This window comes from Anomaloglossus baeobatrachus, chromosome 12, assembly GCF_048569485.1.
Source record: "Anomaloglossus baeobatrachus isolate aAnoBae1 chromosome 12, aAnoBae1.hap1, whole genome shotgun sequence".
Classification (NCBI taxonomy): Eukaryota; Metazoa; Chordata; class Amphibia; order Anura; family Aromobatidae; genus Anomaloglossus; species Anomaloglossus baeobatrachus.
This window is the reverse complement of record NC_134364.1, coordinates 40,393,348-40,406,141: the sequence shown is the minus strand read 5'-3', so window position 1 is coordinate 40,406,141 and position 12,794 is coordinate 40,393,348. Positions and strand designations below refer to the sequence as shown.

Below are 12,794 nucleotides of genomic sequence, written 5' to 3'. Positions count from 1 at the left end.
AGGCTGACACTAAGTAAACAGAAAAAGTTAGCTCCTCCCCAGCAGTATAACCCCTGAGCCAGAGGCGGGCTCAATCAGTTTAGTGCACAAGCAGTAGGAGGAGAACCAAACAATACTGGATAAAACAAGGTAACAAAAAAACTATGACGAACAGTCGTGAGACCAGTGACCTGGGAATATGGGCACTGGGGTAACATGCATGTCAAACATAACAATAAACACAAGCAGGGTGGGTGCTGTGTCCCCCAATGAAGACTCAGAGAAAGAGATTTTACGGTGAGTACACAAAAATCCTTCTTTCTCCATCGTTTCATTGGGGGACACAGGACCATGGGACGTCCAAAAGCAGTCCCTGGGTGGGAAGAAAACCATCACCGGAGATAGGAAGGAAGTCACTTCCCGTTGCCGGGCTTGACCCGGACCTACAAGCACCTACGGTGTTACAGGTGAGCCACTGCCACCCGCAAACCTTACGCCAAGACTGGCCTCTGCCGAAGCTCGAGTGAGAACCTGGTAGAAACTAGGAAAGGTACGCCGACTAGATCGGGTGGCGGACCAGAGGACCTGGTCGATCGACGTCTGGAGTCCGACCGTTCAGGGGTGCCCCTTGCTCGGTAGACCGCGGCGGAAGACCGTCCCTCATGTGATAGTCTTCACATATGGAGGAAGGGATCCATGTGATATTCAGGCCCTTGGCGCCGGCATACGCTTCTTGGGCCAGGGTGGAAGGATGGACTGACAGTCGGTGAAACCGAAAAATGGTGTCCTGCAGACACGAAAGACTGAGGGCTCGTACCAGCCCTAGAACGAACTATGCCCCTTTCAGGCTGAGAGGGGAGCCTAGAACCGAAGAACCGAGACCTAAAGTCCTCTTCTGGAAGGAAAGGCGAGGTGACCCAGACAGAAAAGAAGGGTTCTGGCTGGAGCCCCCCCCTTATCCTGCTGGCGGAGCCGGAAAAGTGGTGGAAAAGACTACAAGAGGGCTGTCCGCCCCGATGCCGTCCGTAACCACCGGATGGCCACGAAGAGCCCACCTCTCAAATCAGGAGGGAGCAGGGAAAAGGGGAGCCTTGAGGAAACCCATCACTGGATTAGGGACTCACATTTCCAGTGAACTATGAAAGCGCCGAGCCCGATGGGCGTTTCTCTGAGCGAAAGCCATGAATGAAGGACGGGAAGTGAACGGGCTCCGAAGATGCGGTCCTCACACCACCGGGGGAGGTCTTTCCGAGTGGAAACAAAACCTCGAGGAGACTGGATTCCCGGCCCTCCTCATTGTCTGCCATCATTGTGTCCCAGACCTGACCGAGCCAGCACCCGGGAACCACAGGTGAGGCCGTTGAACTTGGGGCTTCTGAGTCCTAGTAGAAGTAGAGGGGCCCCGACACGGAAGAATGTGGCGGTCTGGAAGAAGCCACGGCGCATCTGCGAGGAGATGAGTAATTTATGCGAACTATACTCGCCTGTGCCACCCTCGAGCTATCGTCTGCCTTGATCCATCTTGAGAACCCTCGAGGTCATGGGAAGCCGCGGGAAGATGCGCGAGAGTCTGACCAGGCTACACGACCAGTCGAGGGCGTCGTCATCTAGTCCAGAGCAGGTGGCACCCTTGAAGCACCAATGACTTGAAAGTTGGATCGGGAGCTCAAAAGGTCCACGAGTGGAGGTCTTCCTTCATCAGAGGTCTGGCTGGTGACTTTCCTATTGAGGAGCCCTCTACCTAAGCGGGGTCCATCCTACCGAGAAAATCGGTCGTCCAAACGTCCACGCTAGGGATGTGCTGCCGCGATTAGCGAGTGAAGGGCCCCGTCCCAGAGCAAAATCTTCTTGGCCTCTTCCTTGCCGTGACGCTCTCTGCGTCATCCTGGTGGATGATGCACGTCACCGTTGTGGAATGGACCGATTGGAACCTGACTGGGCAACCCCGACTCAGAGAGGAAACTGTAACCGGGTAACCGGATGGCTATGAAATCGGAATGTTGAAGGGAAGACAACACACTAGGGGTGTCCCTCGGGACCGTGCTGAGGAATGTCGGGGTAGCCTACCCTAGCACGGGAGGCTGGAGACGGTTGACACTAAACCCCAGATGAGGGGGGGAAGCTTCCCAAGGGACGGAAGCGGAGACCGGTCCGCTAGGAGGAGATTGGCGGTTCACCCGCGAAGACGGAACCTTCCTGTCTCCTCCTTGAGTGGTTCGTTGGAGAGTCAGGGACGAAAAATGGTAAGTGCACCGTCGCTATCCCGCCACAGACTGCCGAGGATTCGCATAGCAACAAAACGAAGGAAAAAGTGGCGCGGGAGGCGCACTCTGTGCCCGGAATGAAACTACTCCTGCGCGAGGAGTACCCACTCTAGAAACGGCGCGAATACCGTGCCTGATGGACGATGGACCGGGACGGGGTCAAGGAGGACTCCTTCCGGTAGCACCGCTACCTTGGTAATGAAAACGTTATGATGACGGACTACAAACTCAAGGGAGGGTCCTTGATAAGAGAACTCAGGGCCTCCCGGTCGCTTCTGGGAGAAGAGGGCCTAGCAGCTCTGTAGAGTAGGATGCGCAGGGACAGTGATCCCTGCAAGCACTTCTAGAAAAAAACTGGAACGGTCCACTGCCCCGGAAGGCGGAGAAGCTGTTGGAGGGATAGAGGCTCCCTGAAGTGGCGCGGCGTGGACGGCTGGGACCTAGCGTGAGGGGACGATCCTGGCACCTCTGGTCCGATGTAGGAAAAAGGGATGTACCCTTCCGTTATGGAGCCTTGGGGAGGGATGTACACTATCCTGACGTAACCTGGCGGATCAACTGGACTTGCCTATCTCCTAGTGGGCGATTCCTAGATCGGGAAGAGAAGTCAGCGACTTCCTAGATGCCGAATCTGCGTTCCTGATCCCGAGTCAGAGGTCTCAATCGGTAGGCACACTGATGTCAGAGGCTCAGGCCGAGTGGCAGGCAGACACCAGATTTGTGAAGAGAGGGTACTCACTGAAGCTGATAACCAGCGTTGGGTCGGCATAGGTGGCGCGCGGACCGCTGCGTAGAGTGTCCGTGGAGTTCCTGCGGGGCGTCGCGATAAGGACGAGAAGCTTGGAGGAACCCGGGCGGGTCGAGTACAGGGAAGCGTGCTCCTTTATCACGGAGCCCTCTTCGAGAAGGGGTAAGACAAATAAAGGACTTACCGCTGGTAAAAATTGCGACCGGGGAATATACGTGATCACGCAGTCATACGGCGAACTGGATGTCCACTGAAAACCGCAGGGACCTCCACCTTCCTGTCCTTCCTGCAAGGCGGCATGCCCCCCTCTCTCCAGAGCCCTCTGGGGGAATGATAAAGACAATAACACGACTTACCGCAGGTAAACGCCGTGTCTGGCTGTTGTCTGTGATCAGCCAGCGACTCCAGTGTGGCATGCCCATTCTCTCCGGGACCCCTTTTGGAGCAGGGAATAATGACGATGACAAGACTTACCGCTGGTAAACGTCGTGTCTGATAGTTGACTGTGAGCACGCGGTAACTCAGCGAGCTCTGGATGTCGTCTGAGCACATCACGGGTCCGCTCCAAATGACTTAAGGGGGACCTGCGTGCACGGAGATAAGAGGGCTGTCCGTAGCCTTACGGCCTGACTCACCAATTCCGGCAGGCTTTTCGTCATGTGGCAAAACATCCAGGTCCTGCTTGAAGTCCAACAGAGGTGGAAGGCCTGGGCCATCACCCGAGAGGTCGGGAGACTGCCGGAGGAAGGGCAGTCTGGACCTGGGGAATAAGGTGGAAACACAGGGGGGCCACAAAAGACGAGACCTGGCGGGTCCGCTTCTAGCATAGGTAAAGGTCCCTGGAACGGGACTCAAGACCCTGGGCGGATTGCGCTAGACCTATGGATGGAATAACAGAGAATTGGCCGGGGACGCAGCGCGTGCGCGCGAAGCCGAGGGATGACGGCGAGGGGATTTATGGCCTGAGACAGGGCATTAACCCGCCCAGGGGACTAAAAACTAAAATTTACTTTTTTTTTTTTTTTTTAAAAATGGGACGCTGTGTGAGCGGGAAAAAATATCCCCCACCCCCCAGTGATGCCTGGAGCAGGGCGGAGGGCGGGAACGGAGAGGCCGGCGGCCAATAACGCTGTGCGGGAGGCGGGGCTGGGGACGCCGAGGACAGGGCCGAAGCCGGGGGCTAAATTTTGAAGGTGCCGGGGCGGCAGAGGCAGCGCCGGCGGACCCGGCCGCAGGCGGCGGCGGAGAGGATCCTTGGCGCGCTGTGCGGAAGGTGGCCTGGGGACGCCGAGGACCGGGCTGGAGCAGAGGTACCGTCGCGGGCAAGGTAGCTCCGGGGGACCCGACCGCAGGTAGCGGCGAGGATCCTCGGCACGCTGTGCGGAGGCGGCCTGGGTACGCCGAGGACAGCGGCCGAAGCAGAGGTGCCGTCGCGGGGAGAGGCAGCGCCGGCGGACCCGACCGCAGGCGGCGGCGGCGGCGGCGAGGAACCTCGGCGCGCTGATGGGGACGCCGGGGAGTAAATTTTGGAGCGGGCCGAGGAGGAGGGTAGGGGAAAACGGTCCTACCTGAACTCGGCGGCGGAGGCCCAGCGACGGAGGCGGTGCAGGCAGGGCACCCTGCCCCTGCCTGTGAACGGTGCCCTCGCCCTGGGAGACTATAGACTCCGGGAGAGAACGTGTAGAAGGCAGGGAAGTGGACCTCATGATGGGGGAAGGAGCCCCCAGCAGCAGAAAGCAGCGGTGAGGGCCCGTCAGATCACAGCACGCTGCAAAGGATCCATCCCTGCTGAATGTCCCTGTAGGCCCATTGGGGTGATACCGCAGGGCGAATCAGGGGTGCCCACGACAACCTGCCCACACGAACACCCCCGGGAGTGGTACCAGCGGGGGCGGACGGGGGAGAGGGCCCAAAATCTCAAAACTCCTGCGACCCTGTGGAGTGGTACCGACAGGGCTGCGGATGGAAGAGTGAAGGGAATACCTGCATAGAGAAAAAAGACAGGTATAAGAGCGATGAGCGGCGCCGATATAAGAGAAAAAAGCGCAATAAAAAAGCAAATGGCTGAGGGGGGCCGAGACAGCCCACATCAGCCTCCTACGACACTAAGCTAAAAAACTGATTGAGCCCGCCTCTGGCTCAGGGGTTATACTGCTGGGGAGGAGCTAACTTTTTCTGTTTACTTAGTGTCAGCCTCCTAGTGACAGCAGCATAACCCATGGTCCTGTGTCCCCCAATGAAACGATGGAGAAAAGTCAGCGTTGTAAAAAGGATACAAAATATGCGAATCTGGTGTATTCATCGAGGCCCAACATGCATTCATCACCTTTGGGGTACAGAAAAGTATCATTTATCGGGGGTTTTTTTTTTTTTGTTTAAGCTTTAAAAGGGTGGGTGGGGTAGAAAGGGAGGAAGAACAACCTTGGGTATTAGTAATACATTTACCTTCTGGTTGCTGAAGAATAGAGTCTCATGATTCTCCACTGTTGGCATATCTTTCCAAAGCCCATTAAGTTCCAGAAGTCCATATTTACAATATCCATTATCCAAGTCATTCACTGCAAATAATCTGTTGCCTGACGAGTCTGCCTGATGGATATACAAGATAACCACGGCTTGCAACATCAGAGATGGTCACTGGATTTAGTCTCCTCTACATCAGCTATAAATAAATCCCAATAAGAGACTTACTACAATGAATTCACACGTGTGTGTTTCCTCAGCGAGCGGCTCGGGGTTAATGACAGAGATGTCCTTCTTCTGCATACAGCTCACTTTCAGCTCATGCATACGTCTACATGACAGGAGGTGAAAGAAAAAGAATTGAAGCATAAGGCTATGTGCGCACAGTGCGTTTTTCGCGGCGTTTTTGGCCTTAAAACTGCAGGACTTTGCTTCCCGAGCAAAGTCTATGAGTTTTCATTTTTGCTGTCCGCACATATCTGTTTTTTCACCTGCGTTTTTGAGTTAAAAAAAAAAATAAAAAAAAAAAAAATGGACATGTCAGTTCTTTCCTGCGTTTTTCTGCGTTTTCCACCCATGCAATGCATTGGAAAAACGCAGCAAAACGCAGAGATCAAAAACGCAGCCAAAAACGCACCAAATCGCGGCAAAAACGCATGCGTTTTGATGAGTTTTCGATGCAGGTGCGTTTTTGTGCGTTTTTAGCGGCCAAAAACGCAGCGTCAAAAAGATGCAGTGTGCGAACCTAGCCTAGAAATGCACATTGTACCTTTAAAATCACATTTACTGTGCAATGGCATATGCTAAATCAGGGAAGATGGGAGTGAGTTACTGTGAGAATATTAAAAGGCAGTGCATAATATACAGTGAAAGAAATTTGATCCCTTGCCGATTTTGTAAAGTCTGCCCTCTGACAAAGACATGAACAGTCTATAATTTTAACCCCTTCAGGCCCCAGCCTGTTTTCACCTTAAAGACCCGGCCATTTTTTGCAATTTTGACCAGTGTCACTTTGACAGGTTATAACTCTGGAACACTTCAACGGATCCTGGCGATTCTGAGATTGTTTTTTCGTGACATATTGTACTTCATGTCAGTGGTAAATTTAGGCCGATATGTTTTGCGTTTGTGAAAATTTCGGAAATTTGGCGAAAATTTTGAAAATTTTGCAATTTTCAAAATTTGAAATTTTATGCCCATAAATCTGAGAGATATATGTCACACAAAAAAGTTACTAAATAACATTTCCCACAAGTCTACTTTACACCAGCGCAATTTTTAAAAAAAAAAAAAATTTCCGTTAGGAAGTTAGAAGGGTTCAAAGTTCATCACCAATTTATCATTTTTCCAACAAAATTTACAAAAAAAAATTTTTTAGGTACCACATCACATTTGGAGTGATTTGAGAAACCTAGGCGACAGAAAATACCCAAAAGTGACCCAATTCTAAAATCTGCACCCCTCACTCTGCTCAAAACCACATCCAAGAAGTTTATTGACCCTTTAGGAGCTTCACAGCAACCAAAGCAATGTAGACGAAAAAATGAAAATTTTACTTTTTTAAACACAAAAATGTTACTTTAGCCATAAAAGAAGGGAATTTTGTTTACTTACCGTAAATTCCTTTTCTTCTAGCTCCAATTGGGAGACCCAGACAGTGGGTGTATAGCTACTGCCTCTGGAGGCCGCACAAAGAACTACACTTAAAAGTGTAAGGCCCCTCCCCTTCTGGCTATACACCCTCCCGTAGGAGTACGGATTCCTCAGTTTTAGTACCAAAGCAAGAAGGAGGAAAGCCAATAACAGTTTCAAAAACAAATTCAATCCGATAACAAGATCGGAGAACTTAAGAAACAACATGAACAACATGTGCACCCGAAAAACGAAACCCTAAGAACAAATAGGGCGGGTGCTGGGTCTCCCAATTGGAGCTAGAAGAAAAGGAATTTACGGTAAGTAAACAAAATTCCCTTCTTCTTTTTCGCTCCTAATTGGGAGACCCAGACAGTGGGACGTCCAAAAGCAGTCCCTGGGTGGGTAAAAAGATACCACATGAACGGGCTGTCAGACAGCCTCTTCCTACAGGTGGGCCACCGCCGCCTGAAGGACCTGTCTACCTAGGCTGGCATCTGCCGAAGCGTAGGTATGCACTTGATAGTGTTTGGTAAACGTGTGCAGACTCGACCAGGTAGCCGCCTGGCACACTTGCTGAGCCGTAGCCTGATGCCGCAATGCCCAGGACGCACCCACGGCTCTGGTAGAATGGGCCTTCAGTCCAGATGGAATCGGAAGCCCAGCAGAACGGTATGTGTGAAGAATTGGTTCCTTGATCCACCGCGCCAGGGTGGATTTGGAAGCTTGCGATCCCTTATGCTGACCAGCGACTAGGACAAAGAGCGCATCAGAACGGCGTAGAGACGCCGTGCGAGAAATGTAAATCCTGAGTGCTCTCACCAGGTCCAACAGATGTAAACCCTTTTCAAATTGGTGAACTGGATGCGGACACAAAGATGGCAAAGTGATATCCTGATTGAGATGAAAGGAAGAAACCACCTTGGGAGAAAACTCTGGAATTGGACGCAGTACTACCTTGTCTTGGTGAAACACCAGGAAGGGAGATTTGCCAGATAACGCCGCTAGCTCGGACACTCTTCGAAGAGACGTGACCGCCACAAGAAAAACTACCTTTTGTGAAAGCCGAGAAAGGGAAACCTCTTTCAAAGGCTCGAAAGGCGGCTTCTGGAGAGCAATGAGAACCTTGTTCAGATCCCAGGGTTCCAATGGCCGTCTGTAAGGAGGAACGATATGACAAACTCCTTGGAGAAACGTGCGTACTTTAGAAAGCCGTGCCAAGCGCTTCTGAAAGAATACGGATAGCGCGGAGACTTGACCCTTAAGAGAGCTAAGCGACAAACCTTTTTCCAACCCAGACTGCAGGAAGGAAAGAAAAATTGGCAATGCAAATGGCCAGGGAGAAAACCCTTGAGCCAAGCACCACGCTAAGAATATCTTCCACGTCCTGTGATAGATCTTAGCTGAGGATGGTTTTCTAGCCTGTCTCATTGTGGCAACAACTTCATGAGAAAAACCTGAGGCCGCTAGGATCCAGGACTCAATGGCCACACAGTCAGGTTCAGGGCCGCAGAATTCAGATGGAAAAACGGCCCTTGAGACAGCAAATCTGGACGGTCTGGTAGTGTCCACGGTTGGCCTACCGTGAGATGCCACAGATCCGGGTACCACGACCTTCTTGGGCAATCTGGAGCGACGAGTATGGCTCGATGGCAGTCGGACCTGATTTTCCGGAGAACTCTGGGTAACAATGCTAGAGGTGGGAACACATAGGGGAGTCGGAATTGCGACCAATCCTGAACCAAGGCGTCTGCCGCCAGTGCTCGGTGATCGTGAGACCGTGCCATGAAAACTGGGACCTTGTTGTTGTGCCGTGACGCCATCAGATCGACGTCCGGCGTCCCCCAGCGGCAACAGATCTGCTGAAACACGTCCGGGTGAAGGGACCATTCTCCTGCGTCCATGCCCTGGCGACTGAGAAAGTCTGCTTCCCAGTTTTCCACGCCTGGGATGTGAACTGCGGATATGGTGGACGCTCTGCTTTCCACCCACGTCAAAATCCGCTGGACTTCTTGAAAAGCTTGGCGACTGCGTGTTCCCCCTTGGTGGTTGATGTACGCCACCGCCGTGGAATTGTCCGACTGAATCCGAATCTGCTTGCCTTCCAGCCATTGTTGGAAGGCTCGCAGGGCAAGATAGATTGCTCTGATTTCCAGAACATTGATCTGCAGGGTGGACTCTTCCTGAGTCCACGTCCCCTGAGCCCTGTGGTGGAGAAACACCGCTCCCCACCCTGATAGGCTCGCATCCGTCGTGACCACTGCCCAGGACGGGGGAAGGAACGACTTTCCCTGTGACAATGAGGTGGGGAGAAGCCACCAACGCAGAGAGTCCTTGGCCGTCTGAGAGAGGGAGACAGTCCTGTCGAGGGACGTCGAATTCCCATCCCATTGGCGTAGAATGTCCCATTGTAGAGGGCGCAGATGAAACTGCGCGAACGGGACTGCCTCCATTGCTGCTACCATCTTTCCTAGGAAATGCATGAGGCGCCTCAGTGAGTGCGACTGGCTCTGAAGGAGAGATTGCACTCCAGTCCGTAGCGAGCACTGCTTGTCCAGTGGAAGCTTCACTATCGCTGAGAGAGTATGAAACTCCATGCCAAGATAAGTCAGAGATTGGGTCGGGGTTAGATGAGACTTTGGAAAGTTGATAATCCACCCGAAACTCTGGAGAGTGTCTAGTGCCACCTTCAGACTGTGCTGGCATGCCTCTTGAGAGGGTGCCTTTATAAGCAGGTCGTCTAGATACGGGATGACCGAGTGACCCTGCGAGTGCAGAACAGCTACTACTGCTGCCATGACTTTGGTGAAGACCCGGGGGGCTGTTGCCAGACCGAAAGGTAACGCTACGAACTGCAGGTGTTCGTCGTGTATGACGAAGCGTAGGAAACGCTGATGCTCTGGTGCAATCGGCACGTGGAGATACGCATCTTTGATATCTATTGATGCTAGAAAATCTCCTTGAGACATTGAGGCTATGACGGAGCGTAGGGATTCCATCCGGAACCTCCTGACTTTTACGTGTCTGTTGAGCAACTTTAGATCCAGGACGGGTCGATACGATCCGTCCTTTTTTGGGACCACAAACAGATTGGAGTAAAAACCGTGACCTTGTTCCTGAAGAGGGACGGAGGTCACCACTCCTTCCGCCTTTAGAGCGGCCACCGCCTGCAACAGAGCATCGGCTCGGTCTGGTGGTGGAGAAGTTCTGAAGAAACGAGTTGGCGGACGAGAACTGAACTCTATCCTGTACCCGTGAGACAGAATATCCCTCACCCAACGGTCTTTGACGCGTGACAGCCAAATGTCGCCAAAGTGGGAAAGCCTCCCACCGACCGCGGGTGTGGGAATCGGAGACTGCAAGTCATGAGGACGCAGTCTTGGCAACGGTTCCTCCGGCTGTCCTTTTTGGGCGTGACTGAGACCTCCAAGAATCTGAGCGTCTCTGGTCTTTTTGAGTCTTTTTTGACGAGGCGAATTGGGACCTGCCCGGTCCTCGAAAGGACCGATAACCAGACTGACCCTTCCTCTGTTGGGGTTTGTTTTGTCTGTGTTGCGGTAAGGATGAGTCCTTACCCTTGGAGTGTTTGATGATTTCATCCAAACGCTCTCCAAACAATCGGTCACGAGAAAAAGGCAAATTGGTTAAGCACTTCTTGGAATGAGAATCTGCTTTCCAATGTCTCAACCACAGGGCCCTACGCAAAACAACGGAGTTGGCTGACGCCACTGCCGTGCGGCTTGTAGCGTCAAGAACAGCATTAATCGCGTACGACGCAAATGCCGCCATTTGCGAGGTCAATGGTGCTACCTGCGGGGCAAATGCACGTGTGACTGAGTCGACTTGCGCAAGCCCGGCTGAGATAGCTTGGAGTGCCCATACGGCCGCAAAAGATGGCGCTAACGACGCTCCAATCGCTTCATAGATGGATTTCAGCCAGAGCTCCATCTGCCTGTCAGTGGCATCTTTAAGTGCCGCTCCATCCTCAACTGCAACCAAGGATCTAGCTGCAAGCCTGGAAATTGGAGGATCCACTTTTGGACACTGGGTCCAACCCTTGACCACCTCAGGGGGAAAAGGATAGCGTGTATCTTTAAGCCGTTTAGAAAAACGCCTTTCAGGATAAGCGTGGGGTTTCTGGATTGCGTCTCTAAAGTCAGCGTGGTCCAGAAAAGTGCTTAATGTACGCTTAGGGTATCTGAAATGGATTCTCTCGTGCTGCGAAGCTGACTCCTCTACAAGAGGAGCTGGTGGGGAAATATTTAACATCTTATTGATGTTAAATATAAGATCATTAACTATGGCGTCACCATCTGGTGTATCTAGATTGAGAGCGGTCCCAGGATCAGAATCCTGATCAGTTACGTCCGCCTCATCACCCATAGATTCATCTCGCTGGGATCCTGACCATTGAGATGAATGTGAAGGCCCGTCATAGCGAGCCCGCTTAGGCTGCCCGGGGCCATCGTCCGAGTCAGAGTCTTCACCCTGAGGTGTATGTGCCCGTCCCGGAGCTTGGAGGTAATTCAGCTGAGGGGGACCAGGGGGCAATGATTGCACAGTGTCCGTGGCCTGAAGTACAGGCCTAGCTCGCAATGTGTCAAGAATTTGTGACATAGTGAGAGACATTCTGTCAGCAAAAGCTGCAAACTCAGTTCCTGTCACCTGGACAGCATTCACAGGTGGTACACCCTGGGTCACGTCCAGCAGAGGTCCCGACTGTGCAAGCGCCGCAGGGGCCGAGCACTGCACACAATGGGGGTCCGTGGAGCCTGCCGGTAGAAAAGTCCCACATGCGGTGCAGGAAGCATATAATGTCTGTGCCTTGGCACCCTTGCGTTTTACGGACGACATGCTGCTGGCTCTCTGCAATGTGAGAGAGTCTATAGCCAAAGGGCGACCAGCGCTATGCAATACAAAGTATTTGTAGAAACAAAATACTAAGAATACTACTGGCACAAGAGGGGGTGAGCCCTGAGGGCTGCTTACCGCCCGCTGAATAGCGGGTAAGAGGCGCAGAATTCCTTGTCTGGGTCTCCCCGGCTCCCCTCTGCAGCTCAGCGTGTCAGCAGGAATGGCTGCCGGCGTCTGTGGAGAGGGGCGGTCCGTGGGAGTTCCTAAACAAAAGTGCGGGAAACAGTGTCCCCTCTGTGCCTATTGTGAGGGCTGGAGTATGTAAAAACGACTCCAGCCCTCGGCGCTGATGCACTGACCAGCGTCCCGCCCCTCTCCTGACTGGCAGGTCTGGGGGCGGGAACGAACGGAAGCAGGCCGCAAAAGCCGGGGACTCGAGTTATCAGCGCGGCCGCCGTAAAAGCGCGGCCCGCGCTGAAGTCCCCGGCGCACCACAAGTGCCAGCCGCGCCGCAGTCCCAGCGGCCGGCGCGACCGATTCCCAGAAGTGTGCCTGCTTCAGCGAAGCTGAATGAGGCCATGGCACAAGCGCCGCAGCGCTGATGTCCCCGGCGCACTACAACACCCAGCATGCTGCGGTGTGAGCGCCAAATGCACGGGGACACAGAGTACCTTGAGGAAGCAGGGCCATGTCCCTGATGTACTCCGCTCCATCCAGCATCTTCTCCAGGGGCTGTAGATGGAGCACGGTCTCAGTGCCTGGAGACCAGTAAATCCCACTTCACCCAGAGCCCTGTAAAAAGGGATGGGGAAGGAATCAGCATGTGGGCTCCTGCCGCCGTACCCGCAATGGGT

The 12,794-nt window shown here is 53.1% G+C and overlaps 1 protein-coding gene across 2 annotated transcripts in view; it reads right to left on the bottom strand.

Annotated features, from left to right (window-relative positions):
• Positions 1-12,794, bottom strand: part of DCAF4 (DDB1 and CUL4 associated factor 4) — an 88,442-nt gene that overhangs the window by 23,761 nt on the left and 51,887 nt on the right. For both annotated transcript variants that reach the window (XM_075329587.1, XM_075329586.1), the window contains exons 6-8: positions 5,683-5,785; positions 5,437-5,580; positions 5,268-5,317 (exon numbers count right to left, since the gene is read on the bottom strand). In XM_075329587.1, the coding sequence (XP_075185702.1) occupies positions 5,268-5,317; positions 5,437-5,580; positions 5,683-5,785 (297 nt within the window). The remainder of the gene's footprint in view (positions 1-5,267; positions 5,318-5,436; positions 5,581-5,682; positions 5,786-12,794) is intronic.